This window comes from Ochlerotatus camptorhynchus, unplaced genomic scaffold (genome assembly GCF_037179485.1).
Source record: "Ochlerotatus camptorhynchus isolate MF236.1 unplaced genomic scaffold, CSIRO-AGI_Acam_v1.1 ptg000102l, whole genome shotgun sequence".
Taxonomy (NCBI): domain Eukaryota; kingdom Metazoa; phylum Arthropoda; class Insecta; order Diptera; family Culicidae; genus Ochlerotatus; species Ochlerotatus camptorhynchus.
Genome location: NW_027040592.1, coordinates 1304450 through 1322120, shown reverse-complemented (window position 1 = coordinate 1322120; position 17671 = coordinate 1304450). Strand labels below are relative to the sequence as shown.

Genomic DNA, 17671 nt, shown 5'->3' with positions numbered 1-17671 from the left:
AATGAATAGATGATCTTGACGCACGAAACAAGCGATAGCCAAGTCGTTTTTGACAGTAGTAATGTTCATCGTGACAGTAAGAACGTGAATGTATGTTTGCACCTATTATTCTCAAAAACAAAAGAAGCGTTCCGACCGAATTACTTTGTATCATCATCCGATAGGCCAAAGTGAATTCAATGTCGTTTCAATACGTTACGCCGGGTTTTGAATCCGTAGGCCAAGTTTGGGGTCAAGAAGCAGTGTTAGATTTTTAACAATATCTAAACAATTTGTTACTCTTTATTAAATCTTAAGGTAGGGTATATGTCCCTAACCTCGATCTAATATGACACCTTTAATTACATTTCATACCGTATCTTATGTAATAATTGAGCTGCAGTCGATATTTCACTGTCTACATGTAAGCATAGATATTCTTAATAGGGGAAATGGATGTAATGTCGGCCTAAATGCTCCTAGTTTGGGGTCATACATAAATTCAGCAATCGACTAAATTTTCAAAAGTTACCAAAAATATCCATTAGTACTGTCCCAATGACGCGTTCATCTAGATGAAATTGATAAATAGCTGATTTTTAGCGATGGGCCCAATCTTAGATCCATAGGCAAACATTAGAGCCATTCCCCCTATTGATGAGGCACGACTGAAACTTGTTTAGCCTCACCATAAAACATGAAAACATTCCAGGTACGTGAATGTAATGTCGGTCTACTGTACTCAAAGTGGGTCTATAAATTGATGCAACTCCGTCCTATCGAAGATGAACATCGATCTATAAAGGTTCTGCAAGTGAAATCGTTCTTCTGTCTTACTCCTTATCATTCATTCGTAAACACGGTTGATCCAGATAACATAAATCACAATGCTTTTAGAATAAAAATAAAGTCAAATAGATCATACCACGAACACACATATAACGAACTGTCAAGTCAAGTATTAGCAAGCTGAACAATGTATTAGCATAGAGGTAACTCTAAGACTAGAAGGTCCCGAAATAACGTGCTCAACTTTTTGGCTAGCTCTGGTACTCTCTTCGGTCCCAAGCTAATCGATTCACCCCTCGAAACATAGGAAAAACCAATAACCCCTCATTTTATCTGTCAAACTTTCATAGCGAATCAAAACAAACATTGCGTAGTACTAGAATTTCTACTAGAATGGGGTACGTTAATCGTTTGCTTGAGACCAATAGGCTAGTCAAGTAGTGAGCCAATTTTAAATCGAACGCGAATTCTGTAACAGTTGTGGTATTAGTTTTTCATAACTATTGTGTATTATTGTGTAATGTATATATTGTGTACGTACCGAAAAGTAATTACATTTAAAAGTCATCTGCAGTGGAAACATTTCATTTTGTGAAAAAGTCCACTCGGAAAATAGAGGCATAGGGCAGATTGTGCTTAGTGGGCCCAAAATTAGATCTAAGTCCTACGAAATTTTAAAAATGAAGTCACAGATCAAAATTTTTAGCAATGTCCCAGAATATCGAAAATGTTCGATTCAACTGAAGAAATTCGTTGGAACTTAATCTCAAAATATATTTGATTTTTTTTTTGCTATTCCCTATAACGGTCTTACAACTCTGTCTTGAACACTTTAGAAATTCCCTACAGATTTTTTGAAATTTCCTTTACATTCATCTTCGTATTCGTAATGAGTCTCGCATGAATTAACCTAAATTTCAGTCCATAATTTTCTTAAAAATTCCCTTGAAATGTCCCTTAGAAATATCTTAGTATGTCCTTTAGAATTTTGAAAGTGTAGTCTACTCTTCACAACTCGATGTCCACTAACTCGATATCGAGTTACAGAAACATAGTAAAAAAGAAATTTAAAGGCTACTGCCATTTGTTTTTTTTTTTTTGAAGCAGGATTCGTTTTGGTAAACGATGAGCTGAATTGATGTCTGATCGATCATATTTATAACGCGAACGAGCTTGGGATTGAACCCACGGTCTTCTGCTCAGTAAGCAAAAACGTTTGCCACTAGGCAAACGAGCTCCTTTTAATAATCGAGTTGCTGTTATTACCATGTAATCATCTTAACAAATACAACGATTGACCAATCTTGAATGTGGATGGGTTTGAGATTAGACTCACGATGTTCTGCTCAGTAAGCAAAAACGGTCGCTCTAAGGCCACCGAGCCCTTCATATCACATCATACCGCTATTCCAGTTGTTGTAACCCTTTAAACCCGGCACCGACGACGACGACGACAAGTTTCGCAAAATGCGCGATAAATAAGCGATTTGACCATAAATCTCTTTAATATGAATATTCTTGGGACCGTGTTCTTCTGCTCAGTAAGCAAGCCACTGCAAGTGACGATCTTCGAATCCGAAAACTAAAAGCTTCGAAAAAGCACTTAGGCCTTCATTTAGTTCCACTTTCACGCGACGTTATTTTCAATATGAAATACATTATATAAAAATATATAACTGGAGTGGTCGCTACCCGAGTCTTGTAACTACTAACAAGGCACAAAAAATAACATGGTTCAAAGTGTCATGTGCATCCCTACAAATAACCACGACAATAACCATATCGTAAACAAACAAAGTCATTAACTTCAATCCGAACAAAGTTCATAGATTCAAATTACATAGAATGCAATTGCAACCATATGCGGCGATTGCGCCACAGCGTTAGAGTTATTTCATTTCCACTTTCCTCTCCCCGCGTGAGGCCTATACCGAAGTGCCAACGAAAGGTGTCATGTTGCGCAGTCGGGTAGGACCACCAAGTCACCAAAAATGCAGACCTGGCAAAGATGCATATTTTGGGTATCGGCACTCCAGTCGTCTCGTTCTTACATGTAGACTAACTAGGATAAGCAAGAACATGTAAATGCTATATAAACCAAATATTTCATAATATACGGAACAATTATCGATCAGCAGTCAAACTCTCTTCACTGCGGTCCTCACTGGTAGATACTCTGTTTAGAGTCTACCATAGTTTGGATACCGCATATCAAAGAAAGCCCTTCTCCAAAGGAAGTCTGTTCGATCGATCCATGTAGGCTCAACCTGCTACAAAGTGCGTTTTTTACTTACTGAAAATTCCTGTTCGTGACGAGGGCCTGACGAAAAATCCTACTCCAGTAAAACAATACGAACATTTTATCTACTAGCGTTACTGGATTGATAAGATAAAAAGTGATAAAAGGAAAGAACTCACCAAGTTAGATGGTATGTTGATGTAGAAATCCAAATTAGTAGACAGTCCGCTTGACAAAGACCAACATGAACTAGTCCAGTTTGTGGTAGAGCTACCTGCGCACCTCTTGCACCTTTCCTCAAAAATCTGCTTGATATATTGGTTGATATTTGAGTGATTTTCAGCCGTAGTCGATCATTTGGGGAAGTGTCAGAATTGTGGACATACCATTATTAAGTTTTAAATTTTCGAATTCAATTATAATAAGAACCACCCTAGTAGTAATTTACACCAAAATGAGGCCTGAAGTGTAAGGCACTACTTTGTAGAAGATGCTTTTATTCTAAAGTTTAAATTTCAGGCTCTAAATGCATCTTGCGTGCTAAATTCTCATTCTGGACCACTCCCTAATCAAATTTGTATGGTTATTTTCGACGACTTGTTTAGGGTATCATCCAAGCTATTTGTGGAATAGTTGTATTATGGTTCGCGTATGTTTTTTTTTATTAAGGCTGTGCGATGGAAGTCCCAAGTAACATTTTATCGAGGTTTTATAGCATTCACAAGTCTAAACCATGATTCACAGAACCCTCATAAAACCATAATTTTTACTTGGGATATTAGTGTCTACATGAAAGGGACTGAATTAGGTAAAGATACGACATCTCATCCATTTGGCCAGGCTGTCTGCTCGATTGGAATGAGTTTTCCCAAGACTTTGACAGATAATCGATTGTTCCAATTCTGCCGTGTCGCCTCTTTCTAGATTAAGTCGTCTCCATTTGATCAAGTGATGAAAAACTTCGGTGAACGATCGCAGAAGTGAGAGTCTATTTTTATGTCAATGTTCCAAAGCTTGTTCATTGATCTCATTCAGGTATGGAAAATCATTTACCTTAATTTAGTGCATTCATTTAGATTCATTTGCCCCTAAGTTTTTTGCATGAACAGAATGCCGTAAGAAGCTTTTGTAGGTTTTGATATTAGCTACTTTTTAGAATAACTCAAATCTGTATCTCTTATGCATTATGAACCAGAGCGAACAGAACCCACAATTGTTTTTTAGTGAATGTAAATTACATTAACTGAAAAACAATAACAAGTTCTGTCCGCTCTAGTTCGTCATGCATAGGATTTGAGTTATTGAAAAAAGTTGTAGTTAATATCAAAAGCTAAAAAAGTTTCGCACATCATTTTACGGAATTCTGCTGATAACTATAGTTAGAGGCAAATTAGTGTAAATGAACGCACGATATGAATGTAAATGATTTTCCATGCCTGATCTCATCTATGCCGCAATGCACCAGTTTTGGGGTAAAGCAACCAGAAAGTGGGTACCACGACCGGCAGAGAGGCTGGAATTCCGATGAGAAGTTCATGCGTTCCCATCGGAAATTCCAGACGCATATTTCAGACGTTCCCAAAGATTCAAAAATATCTCCGAATGACAAAATGACAAGGTGTAACGGCGCCGGTGGTGTAGTGGTAAGCGTGATTACCTCTCACCCCAGCAGGCCTGGGTTCAATACCAGTCAGCGCCGCCGGGATGTTCTGAGGCATAACATCTCTGATCACGCCTTCCTTCGGATGGGAAGTAAAGCCGTTGGTCCCCGGTTCATGAGTTGATGGGTCGATAGGTAGGGTCCAGGTGTGGGAGCTGCCTTCCTGGCACGTCGGTAGAATTGGTGCTCAGCACGGAAAACAAGATCGACGGAAAAAACAAACCAAAGGAAAAAAAAAAAATCAAAATGACAAGCTATAAACGAACCGAATGATAACGGTATGTCAGAAGTGGAAAGCAATAATGATATAATCTTTCTCCTTTTTATCATGACAATCAGCCTGTGCGGCACAGCTCACTCGGGGCGGTAGAAGGAAACGAGCAAATTGTTGGCAAGCTGCTTCACGAAGTAAAGCCGAAGATGATACACGTGTGTTAATGGGAATTTTGACGTAGGATTACGTCTTTCGGCAACATATTGGGGGAGCAATTAAAAAAAACCAAAACCGACCGCGGTACGAAAAGTGGTCCGGTTTTGACTACTTCTTACTCGGTCAATAGCGGATGGATTTTAATGCTAAACAAGCCAATCAATTGGTAATTTTTCTACGAAGCTGCTTAAAATGAATACTTCATAAATTTTTAATAAGTCACTATTGAAAATTACACAAATGTCCAACTGTTGCAATGGTGATCAAAATTATCACCGATTGCCTGCAAATAGTGGTTTCCCTAACATAGTCGCCAAATATTCATACCGAGCACGTAATCCTACATCAAATCTTCGGTCGAGTCTTGGATACAACCTCTTATTTTTTTTTGTTATGTGTTTTCTCGATTCAGATCAAGCTACCCAAGTAACATTGCAGGTTTTATCGCGGTTTTATAGCATTCTACAAGTCTAAATCATGGTCTACAGAACCCTCATAAAACCAAAATTGTTACTTGGGTATGTGTCCTCATCCGTGTATATTGCAACAAAGCAGATTAACAATATATCATTATACTTTTACCACTCCGATCGGGCGAGTTTGTCATGGTAGTTTTAGCAACCGTTTTGCCTGTATCGTTGGTTGCTTTATGTGTTTGGATTTGCTGGACATTCTTGACGTTGCCGGTGGGAATTCTAAGTAAAGCTGGGCTTAGACTAGGCAAGTCAAATGATCAACTCAGTTGAATTCAATTGGCTTGAAAAGTTGTGCCTGGTTCAACTTTTTTTCAATTCAAGTGAGTTGATTAAGTCAGTTGAATGGCATGGTTTACACGTTCAATTCGCGTTCAAGTCAGTTGAATTCAACTGACTTGATCAATTGACTTGTCCTGTCTAAACTCAGCTTAACGGTTTCCGAAGAAGATTCCAGACATTTCCGAAGGATTTTACAGTCGTTCCCGATATATTTTCCAGAAGTTCTCGATATACGAAACCTTCCCGATTTGGATTATAGACGAGGCTGAGTTAGAATCGTTCCAGACAAATATTTCAGATGCTCCCGAAGGTGATTCCAGACGTTCATGACGGCGCGATTTCAGACGACAGTGATTCTGAAAGCCCTCGATGATGATTCAAGACGTTTGCGACGAAAATTTTAGACCATCTCAAAGATGGCTTCAAAAGTTCCCGACTGACATTTCAGACGTTTTCAGCAGGAATTGCCGACATTCTCGACGGAGATTCAAAACTAGGTTATGCGTCATTAGAACTTCGGACACGACACGACGCGATGAACATGTTTCTTGAGAAAGACTTGACTGAAATTTTACGAACGGGACAAAATGGATCGACCAGGTCGAAGGTGACCTGTGAAGTCTGCGTAATGGGGTGTTTACACTTATGCTATTTCACTAATGAGCTAGCTGCTAGCAAAAAAGCTCACTAGCATAATGTAAACAGGGCATCAGCGTCTGTCAGTATGAAATTTCAGAAGCAACTGAAATTCGTGCTAGTTGGCGAATACACTAGCGCGAGTAAATCCGCACAGATGTAAACACCCCATAAAAAGCGTGGCTGGTGACATGCTGATCGCCTTTTCCGAAAAAAAGCTGAAACCCGTGTTTGTAAGTTCTGATGAGGCCTGCATATAGCCAAACTGAGGATATAACCAACCGGTCAGCACTCGTGTTTATTTCAGTTACCGTGGGGACGTAATATGTCATTAGCCCCGGTCCCTTTCAAATTGTAGCATTATATATGTACGGTTCTTATATTTGAAATGACGTTTGACATTCATCTGGTGATGGCCGATTCTTATTCGAATAATCGATTGATCGATTAACGAACCGAAAAGTAAAATATTTGTAATCGGTTATATCATGCCGATATAAGCATTAACATCTCCAGAGGATCATCACCGATCGTTTCAAACATGTGCTGCACTCTCATTGGGGTTGATGCATTATGTCACGCTCTAGGGGGGGGGGGGGGGTGTCTAAGATTTTGTGACAAGCAATGCTTAAGGTATAGGAAAAACGCTACGATAGGGGGGGGGGCTAAATTTCTCCTCGATTTACCGTGACATAATTAATGCATGGGCCCTTGGTGGAAAAATGACAGCACAGCGAACAAAAAATAATCGATTAGTTGTTAATCGAGTAATTAAAAAATATGTCATCTCTGATTTTGGTGTGATTGTTTTGATAAAAAAAGAGCGCAAAATTTCATCTCTACCGAGGGGGCAGCAAAACCACAAAATTTTATTGCATACCCCCCGTATTCATTGGATGAAAGGGACCGTGAAAGAGGACACAAAAATTGAAAGTTTTTCTTCCGACAGTTTCATCTTAGTATTCTTCTTTGATATAACTTGCCTATTAGGGAGGGTCAAGATTGTATGCTGGATCACAACTCTCTGTTCCCTACTACTCTTCCGATGTGTATTGAGGTCCCCAACAACGATGCCAAATTTGAACAAATTTGGTTATGATCTGGTCAAGGTTACTGATATTCGCTTCGACGTTTGTGCAACGGTACTCGAAGTATCGGTATCTCAGCAAAACTCTTGCATGATATGGATGCCCACATAAAAGCAAATCGTAAAGAATGCTCGGTGAGTGAGGAGTGTGAGTGCCGATGCACAACTCAAACCTTCGGGCTGCGTGCTCTCCTTCTCTTCGTCGTTCGCATCGCGAGCGGTGGAGAGCGTTCTTTGTATGCTTTAGTCTTCATGTCGATGCGAATGGTTTTTCGCATCAACGCGATGCTCATGCTTTGATCCTCACGAAGAATATTTGAATATTCTCTAATGATGTCGCACGAAGCGTATTAGCGCTGACAACGTCTCTCCGTCGGGAAGCTATTTTTTTCTCTAACGATGTTTCTCATTAATGTTTGTGTAAATGATACAAAAAATATTCTCTTTTACACTAGCTCACGTAACAAAATCAAGACACTCGTCATCACAAGCAACCACACAAAGCCTCGTTCATGTACTATAATAGCAATGATGCTCTTCATGAAGAGGATCAATCCGGGTGTATTCTTCTACGAGCGGCATCGCTTTGTTGGGATCGTGTTGCTGGAAATTTGAGAGTGAGTAACCCATGCTCAATGGGTGCATGTGGTCACTCAGCGAATAAAGGGAAGGGTGAGAGAAGTAAAATATCACGAATTGCTTCGTCAATATAAGCGATCGCACACGAAGAATGAACTGCACACACATTGCGGCTGTTCTTCTATCACGATGGGAAAACAATCCGATGATCGCTTCAGTGCGAGACTGTAACCGCGAGAATTTTTAATTTTGTATGGGGAGTTGTATGGGAAACGAAATGAAGAAAGCAGCGAGATAGAGAGTCAGTTTTACCCAAAGGTATGAATTTTAAATAAGGGCTTACTCGGCAGTGTTTCCGGAAAATTGCATGCTGGGAAATTACTTTCCGGGAACTGACTTTCCGGGAAATGACTTTCTGGGAAATAACTTTCCGTGATATGACTTTCCAGAAAACTACTTTCCGGGAAATGACTTTCCGGGAAATGACATTCCGGGAAATGACATTCCGGGAAATGACATTCTGGGAAATGATATTCTGGGAAATGACATTCCGGGAAATGACATTCCGGGAAATGACATTCCGGGAAATGACATTCCGGGAAATGACATTCCGGGAAATGACATTCCGGGAAATGACATTCCGGGAAATGACATTCCGGGAAATGACTTTCCTTGAAATTACTTTCCTTGAAATTACTTTCCGGAAAATGACTTTCCGTGAAGTTATTTTTCGGGAAATGAGTTTCCAGAAAATGAGTTTCCAGGAAATGACTCTCTATGAAATGACTTACCGGGAAATTACTATCCGAGAAATAACTTTTCGGTACTTTAAGGGAAATCAATATCTGGGAATTAATTTCAGGGAAAAGACTTTCCGTGAAATGACATTTCGGGAAACGACTTTCCGGGAAATTACTTTCCGGGAAACGGCGTTTCCGGAAATGCCTTTCCGGGAAATGGATTTCCGGAAAATGACTTTCCGAGAAATTACTTTCCGGGAAATGACTTTCCGGGAAATGAGTTTCTGGAAAATGACTCCGGGAAATGACTCTCCGGGAAATTACTATCGGAGAAATAACTTTCCAAAAAATGACTTTCCGGGAAATTAATTTCCAGGAAAAGATTTTCCATGAAATGACATTTCGATAAATGACTTTCTGGGAAATTACTTTTCGTAAAATTACTTTCCGGGAAGTTACTTTCCGGGAAGTTACTTTCCGGGAAGTTACTTTCCGGGCAATGACATTCCGAGACATTCCATTTAACATGCGTAGTTCTTTCAAAAGAAACGAACCTTTGGCGTGTACCCAAACGGCTTCCGGTCAAATGACCGAACCGATGTTGCAATGTTCGTCATGGTTTACCTTACCTTACCAATTAGGATAAGGCCGTGTTGTCCTCTGCAGTCCGAAGAAGTCGTCTCCACTGTACTCGATCCATGGCCACACTTCGCCAGCCTCGTAGTCTGCCTTCTACTTGGTCGATCCACCTTGCCCGCTGCGCGCCTCTTCTTCTTGTTCCTGTTGGGTCGCTTTCTAGAACCATTTTCACTGGGTCGTCGTGCGGCATTCTTACGACGTGCCCAGTCCACCGTAGTCGCCCAATTTTTGCAATGTGGACGATGGATAGTTCTCCCAGCAACTGGTGCAATTCGTGGTTCATTCGTCTCCTCCACGTTCCGTCATCCATCTGCACGGCACCGTAGATGGTACGCAACACCTTCCGTTCGAAAGCACCAAGTTGGTCCTTCACGGGCAGGTCTCGTATCCGTAGAGGACCACCGGTATAATCAGCATCTTGTAGATAGTCAACTTCGTGCGACGGTGAATTTTATTCGACTTGAGCGTCTTCCGGAGTCCAAAGTAGGCAATCTGAACTCGGGGTGGGAGGCTAACATTGTCTTCCCTAGAACCTCTTCCATGAAGTCTTTGATGCGTTGATGGCAAGTCCAATCCGCCTAGCTTCAGCCTTCAGTCTGATGTACGTTTCCGGCATCGTCTCAAAGTTCCGTGCCATGATGTTGATGTCATCGGCGAAGCCAAAAAGCTGGATGGACTTCCTGCAGATCGTGCCACTCGTGTCTATCCCAGCTCTTCTGATCACACCTTCAAACGCGATGTTGAACAGCAGACACGAAAGTCCATCACCTTGCCGTAACCCCCTACGAGATTCACTCGAGAGTGTCCCTGATACTCGAACAACGCCGCCTTGACCAATCGCGTCAGTTTATCCGGAAATCCGTACTCGTGCATAATCTGCCATAGCTGATCTCGATCGATTGTGCCGTATGCGGATTTGAAATCGATGAACAAATGATGTGTGGGCACGTTGCATTCGCGGCATTTCTGCAGAACCTGCCGAATCGCGGAAATTTGGTCCGTGTTAACGCGGACATCCATGAATCCCACCTGGTTTTGCTCCACGAACTCTCTTGCAAATGGTGACAGGCGGCAGCATGGTATGTATTGTGAACCGGTTATGCCACATGACAGGACAGTTACTAATGTCGGAAGGAGATTCGAGTAAGTGTCTCTGTTCTTACGGTTACGTCCCTCTGTTTTTGGCCCTTCATACGGCAGTAATCGAATGGTCATGTGCTATATGCATTATTAATAGAAACTAAACGATCGATTCAACCTCTAGCGGTAAAAAGGAGAACGTCAAAAAGAGTGTTGCGAGCAGAACTTTTTGCCGTGACATAGGAAGCGGAACACTTTTTCACTTTTCGTGATAAAGATGCCCCAACATTTGGTCTAATGTTGAAACATTTAATTCTGTATCATTTTTGCATGGATCCTGCTAGTGTTCAGGAATATTTTTGTTGAGAAAAATGGAAAATTATAATAGTGCCTTAGAGGTTATGATCATGCAGTTTTTCAATTAAAAACGCTGTAATTTGCGTTGTGACAAATCCTAATTCAGATGTAAACAAACGGTTTAGTTGACGTTTCCTACATTGGTGGTGCATTGAAAAGACCTATCACAGGATGGTTTTGCTGCTAAGAGGAACCCCATACCATGGCAAGTCCTGCACCCCATCACTCCGCGTTGACTTATTTCTCAAACTTCTTTGAATCAGTAGGATAAATGTAGTTTTAATGTGTTTCAATCCATCAATCAATTAAGGTTGTTCCGGAGAATAAAAAATAAACAAATACAACCGAAGCTTTTACTGCACCGCTCAAGAACGTTCAAGAAATGCGGCTTATCGTTCCCCGGAACATTAACTATTGTCTTTCCATTACTAGATTACTGTTCATTCCACAATGCAAATCATTAATCGAGTTTCTCCGCATACAATACATCTACTACAGATCAAATACGTTTCGTAGTTTTTTTGTTTCTCCATCGCTAGCGACTTTTCTTTTTCTTGTTTTTCAGTTCTAGCGCTCGGGAAAGTATTGGTGTGTGCTATTGTGTCCAGCTCTAGCAGGATTGAGCGTAGCATTACGGAGTTAAAATTTGTTAACATTAGGTATATATATATTATATTATGGGGACAGTGAGACTGGACACAGAGCGCGCGGAACAAACTAAAAAAAGGGGAAAAATCGATTCCGTTACGCCATTTACTTGAGAATCTTTTGCGAACGTGGCATCAGATTCTGCATGTGCAAGGACATATTTGTATCTGTAGGATTATCGCAGCGTCCACTATTTAATGCGAGGCGAGAGTTACGTGCGCCACAGAGGAATAATAAAAATAAAATGCATAAATACACACACACACACACAGAGACACACACACAAACACAAATGCTAATCGCTGCTTGATACTCACCTAAATTTATTAGTTGCTTGTTCGCCTAATTCATAAAACTTAATTTCTTCGCTAAATACATCTAAAGGTACGTTGACTGGTCTCCGTAACCGACCGCCTTGTAGTCATCCATGAGGAGCACGGTTTTGTTGTTTTTCCAGGCAGGGACATCACATCACACGCGTTTCAAGGTAGGTTCCATAGTTTTGTTTGATTTTTTCGAAAATTCGGCGGCGGGGCAGCAATTCCATTCGAGGGTTTTCGTTGGTAGGTTTTATATTGAAAGAAGAAAAGATTGGTGGGGTAGAGGGGGGGTGGAGAGGAAGGAAACGCAAAATTCGCCAATGGAGGAAGCGAGCGAAACGGAACGGAAGTAATGGAAGCACAACAAGCGCAGCAATGGCGTCGGCGAGATACACAGAAAAAGGTTGTTGGTAATGGTAGTGGGATGGTGGGTGGGGGTCGGAGGAGGAGGAGGAGGAGGATAGTAGTAATAATAAGAAACGGAAGTAATGCAAAGAAGGACGCGCGACGGATGGGCGTCGTGGCGTTGTGCGAGAGCAAGCAAGAGAATAGATGAGAAATGATGAGGCAATTGATGGAATTTTTTGTTGTTCATTTTTATATATTTTATTCGTTGACAAGGAACACAAGGACGCAAGCCGAAACGAAAAATCAAACCAAAGTACAGAACGTGGCGTGGTGATCGATTTTTGTTGGTTGGTTGGTTGGTTGTTTGGCAATAAATGGTGGTTTTGTGGTTGGTGGTGGTTGGTTGATGGCATACCGGAGAAACAGAACCGAAAAATAAAGAGAGAAAAGAAGAGGGAGAAGATGAAATTCAAACAAATCCATTAATTCGCTGATGGGGAAATTGAATTGATATATACTACCGCTTTGATAATAATACAAAATGGCATCAAAGCTCGGTCGATTCCGGTCAAAAAAATATTCATTCCGCAGCGGATCGAAGTACCTTAACCTTCGATCCGGATCGCCTAGCAGAGTATCGGGGAACTGGTTTAACGTTCGTAACTGCGTCTCGAACCTTAAACCGCTGACCTGTGAATTAGAGGGAGCAGAAGAAATGTTTAATTGCTGTCGATTCGCGGACGGGGTAAGAAGGATTCGGATATCAGGATGGAGGGGGGATGTTTGAATTGTGGGATTGCACACACCGCACCGTTTAATGGTTTGCGAAAATGAAGTATCCTGAAGTCATACCTTTTCATTACAATTTAAATTTTTAGTAAAAGAACTGATGCTTCACGACTAACACATCCTTAGGAACACATTGGAGAAGGATATATATTTTGTAATGAATTCAAGGTTGAGTAAAAGCCAATGGATCGAAGTAGGCTGCGCTGCGAAAATGACGTGTTTTTGTTTTACTGCGTCGTTTTCGTTCTGTTATGTTATAAATTTACAATTTCATTTTTAAAAAGTGTTAATTTGAAAGTACAGAAGTAATTTTGAAAAGTGCGTTAAGTGAAAATTTTAAAATTCCTATCCGTTGCATGTGGTGCTGACTGTGCTAACCTACGCGTAGCTACGCTCAGCTAAGTTTATTTACCTTTTCGTTCCTCTGTCCTCCATAGGAAATATCCATCTAGTTCAAGACGATTATTTCAAAACTTACTAAATACGTGTCGATCAAGTATTGCACTACTGCTTGATTGCAAATTTCAGTACATTATCAATGGTGTATATTTGCCTCGATAATGTTTTGGAGCGGGGCTTATCATGTGTGAAAATAGGCAGCAACTACTTACAGCTTTTATTTATTAAATGCTTGATATAACGATTGCCAGCAACGCCGGCTGGGCGTATCCTATGGCTTACCCTCCCTAATATCAAAACTCCACCTGTTTGAGACTGAACCACCCAGAAACTACAACCCTGTTCTGCTGCATAGCTGAGGGAAACAATACCGAGAACGAGGAAACAAACCACGGCTATTCTACAGCATCACCATTACCTACGATCGGTCGAGAGAGCGCCAGATGAGATGTCCATACGAGGTAGGGAATTGCGGCGATCGTCATCATCTGGGATCGATAATAGCAGGACCCGAGAGAGTGTATTACCGATAGTCGCCGATCGTTTGTAGATTTCTGTACAGTGCGAGAGGGAGATTTGTTCTACATTGCCACGGGTCAAGCGATGATCAGATCGGGAGACGGGAGTTAGTTGGTTTTGGTAGCCGTTGGAAACGGTTGATGCTCCCATCGGGGACGAAGAATGCAGAAATTGTTAGCATTAAGTTTGTTTGTGAAAAGTAAATTGTGTAGTTAATGTGGAATAAATGTAGTTTTCGTAGACTAGTGTTTGGCCAATCCGCGAGTGTCCTTTTTTGTGTCTCTGGAGAAGAAGAATATTCCCTGGAATTCCGCACCCCGTTTCACCCCAAAAGAAACACCAACAACAACAGAGTCCCCAAACAGTGTTGGAGTCGGCACGGATGCTCCACTGCCACTACACATCGAAGGAGGTAAGCCGGCTATCCAACACCACCCTTCTCGTGACACTTATGAGAGGTCGTAGATTTCTCTGCATCTCTCTTAAGTAAGTGTCGGACTAACAATCCTTCCCTTTCCCCACCAGATGCAAGGACGTGGCCAGGACAGCTCTGGTCTGTTGGAGGGAGACACATCCTTTATGTAAGAGGTAGTAATTAGTCACAAATTACTATCTAACAGCAACGGATAAAGGTGGGTCTCTTTCTTAACAACAGTTTGGAGCTCGTACAACCGACGACATTGTGCAACCTGGTTTATGCTATGCTATGCTAATTGAAGGTTGAGTAAAAGCCAATAAATTATGTTCTTCATGCTTTGATACTTCATACTATCAACACCGAGAATATCGACTAGATATCAAGTGTTCAGCATTTGATTTCCTCAATCAATTGTACAACATTCTAATTTGATGTTGAACAAAGCATCCACAGCTGCTGTGTAATCTGACCCATAACGAATATACGTTGTTTCCGCGATCCAGCGTAACACACTTGCCTAGCGTTCAGAATTGTGAGAATTTTACTGCGATAATCATTTTTCTGTATGGGACGAAGGGATAAGACGGCCACCCTAAGCGTGAAGTAAAATTTAACCTATACGGTATAAAATTTCCACGAAAAGGTTGGCCGCCCTGAGGGGTAAGACGACCACATGGAATATCCCATGATTCTGGTTACATAAAAGGTAACTGTCATTGGCAAAATTGCACACTAGGTTAAGGTTGATTACACTAGTTTACAAATAAAAGTAAAAAAAAAGAACTTTAATCTTTGACCAATGATTCTTATGTAAAATCGTGCGCTGAAAACAAAAATTTAGTCAAAAAAAAAATTTAGTAGGATAGTTTTCGAGATACAGCTAAAAATGAAAATTGCGGTAAAATTTAGGCAATTCAATTCGATTTCCAATTTCCAATTTCCAACATTCTACTTTGAAACTAAATCTCCACTAAAATGATTTGATCATTTTAACAAAGTTGAATATGTTTTGATATTATTTTCAAATTCAATAGCCTTTAAATGAAGGTCGAAGTTTTACCGAACGTTCAGCTGTTCTGATTTTGGTAAAATTTACCGAACACGGAGACAACATCTTAGTGTGTATCCTACTGAGATTTTGGAGATTTTTTACATTTTTGAATTTTTATGTGGGGCCTTATAGGCTAGTCAGTAAAGGCACGGTATTACCAAGCCGGAGGCGGCGGGTTCGATTCCCGGTCCGGTCGAGGGAATCTTTCGGGTTGAAAATTTTCTCGACTTCCCTGGACATAGAGTATCATTGTGTTTGCGATACAATATACAAATTTATGCATTGGTATTGGCATCGAAAGCTCTCCATTAATAACTGTGGAAGTGCATTTAGAACACTAAGTTGAGAGCACGCAATAAGCTAATATGCACTAAGCAATAAGCTTGAAATGTGAATAAGAAGAAGAATACATTTTTGGAATCAGCGCATTATCTTACATGGGAAATGACCATCAGCGCACAAAGTTCCAATATGCTGCAAACTAGTGTTAGCTAGATAACAGTAGTACAGAATTTTCTCACTATGTGGGGCTAATGTGCAATTAGTGCAATTTTCTGCATAAAATATATCTTGAGATAATAATTACTATTCAGAATGTTTCCGTCTTCGGGAATGGAATGTTGTTCGGGTGACCAATGTCTTCTAGTTTGTGAGAATTCTCTCGCTGTGTGACACTAGTCTGCGTGTGAACTTCACATAGATGTCCTTGTTTTAAGATATAGCTTATAGATACAGGAAGTTCACATGTACGCTAGTGCCGCGTAGTGGCGAATATAAACTTTACCTGTGCACTATCACCATTTGGAATGCCTTGATCATCTTGCTTATAATGCCGGAAACAGAAGCTTCTGAACTGATCCTAGTTTTAGGAATTTTACTGATGTTCCGGTTTTTCCGGTGGATTCCTGGGGGGGGGGGCGGGTTTCTCCATAAAGGGTGATACGGTCAAAATTTGGTCAATATCAACTTGACGTATTTCTTTCAATTTTGCATTTAAAAAACCTGAACACCCCTCATTTTGAAGGTGTGTGTGTGTAGAATGTTGCTCCTATTTTGATTTTGGAATTCACTCTTCAGTTGTCAAAATGCCGTCCAAGCAAGAAGAGCAGCGTATCAAAATTTTGCTCGCGCATCGCGAAAATCCGAGCTACTCGCACGCAAAGTTGGCAAAATCGCTAAAAGTTGCCAAATCAACCGTTACAAATGTAATTAAAGTGTTTGGGGAACGTTTGTCGACAGCCAGGAAGTCTGGATCGGGGGGAAATCGAAAACCGGAAGCCGCTGAGACGACAAAGAGAGTTGCCGGTAGTTTCAAGCGAAACCCTAACCTCTCTCTCCGAGATGCCGCAAATAAGCTGGGTGTATCGTCTACAATCGTGCATCGAGCCAAAAATCGAGCCGGACTATCGACTTACAAGAAGGTAGTGACTCCAAATCGCGATGATAAACAAAATACGACGGCCAAACCGCGATCCCGGAGGCTGTACACGACGATGCTGACGAAGTTTGACTGCGTGGTAATGGACGACGAAACCTACGTCAAAGCCGACTACAAGCAGCTTCCGGGACAGGAGTTTTATACGGCAAAAGGAAGGGGAAAGGTAGCAGATGTTTTCAAGCACATGAAACTGTCAAAGTTCGCAAAGAAATATCTGGTTTGGCAAGCCATCTGTACCTGTGGCTTGAAAAGCAGCATTTTCATAGCTTCCGGGACTGTCAACCAAGAAATTTACGTGAAAGAGTGTTTGAATAAACGTCTGCTGCCTTTCCTGAAGAAACACGGTTGTTCCGTACTGTTTTGGCCGGATTTGGCATCTTGCCATTACGGTAAAAAGGCCATGGAGTGGTACGCCGCCAACAACGTGCAGGTGGTTCCCAAGGACAAGAACCCTCCCAACACCAGAGCTCCGCCCAATTGAGAAATACTGGGCTATTGTCAAGCGGAACCTAAAGAAGACCAAAAAAACTGCTAAGGGCGAGCAGCAGTTCAAAGCAAACTGGCTTTCTGCGGCGAAGAAGGTGGACAAGGTGGCTGTACAAAATCTGATGGCAGGGGTCAAGCGTAAGGCCCGGCAATTCGGATTTGGAAAAGCGGAAGCCTAACTGAATATTTTTCCTGAATTTTATACTAATTGAACTTGAAAAAGAAATTTAATTTGATTTTTTAAATAAACGATTTCACCGATTTACACGCGTTTTCCCTTGACCA

At 41.1% G+C, this 17671-nt stretch overlaps 1 protein-coding gene across 7 annotated transcripts in view; it reads right to left on the bottom strand.

Moving 5' to 3' along the window:
• shaker (Potassium voltage-gated channel protein Shaker) overlaps positions 1 to 17671 on the bottom strand; it is a 621792-nt gene that overhangs the window by 78495 nt on the left and 525626 nt on the right. For all 7 annotated transcript variants that reach the window (XM_065219307.1, XM_065219310.1, XM_065219308.1 and 4 more), the window contains 2 exons: positions 12805 to 12976; positions 11936 to 12032 (listed from right to left, as the gene is read on the bottom strand). In XM_065219307.1, coding sequence (XP_065075379.1) covers positions 11936 to 12032; positions 12805 to 12976 — 269 coding nt within the window. The remainder of the gene's footprint in view (positions 1 to 11935; positions 12033 to 12804; positions 12977 to 17671) is intronic.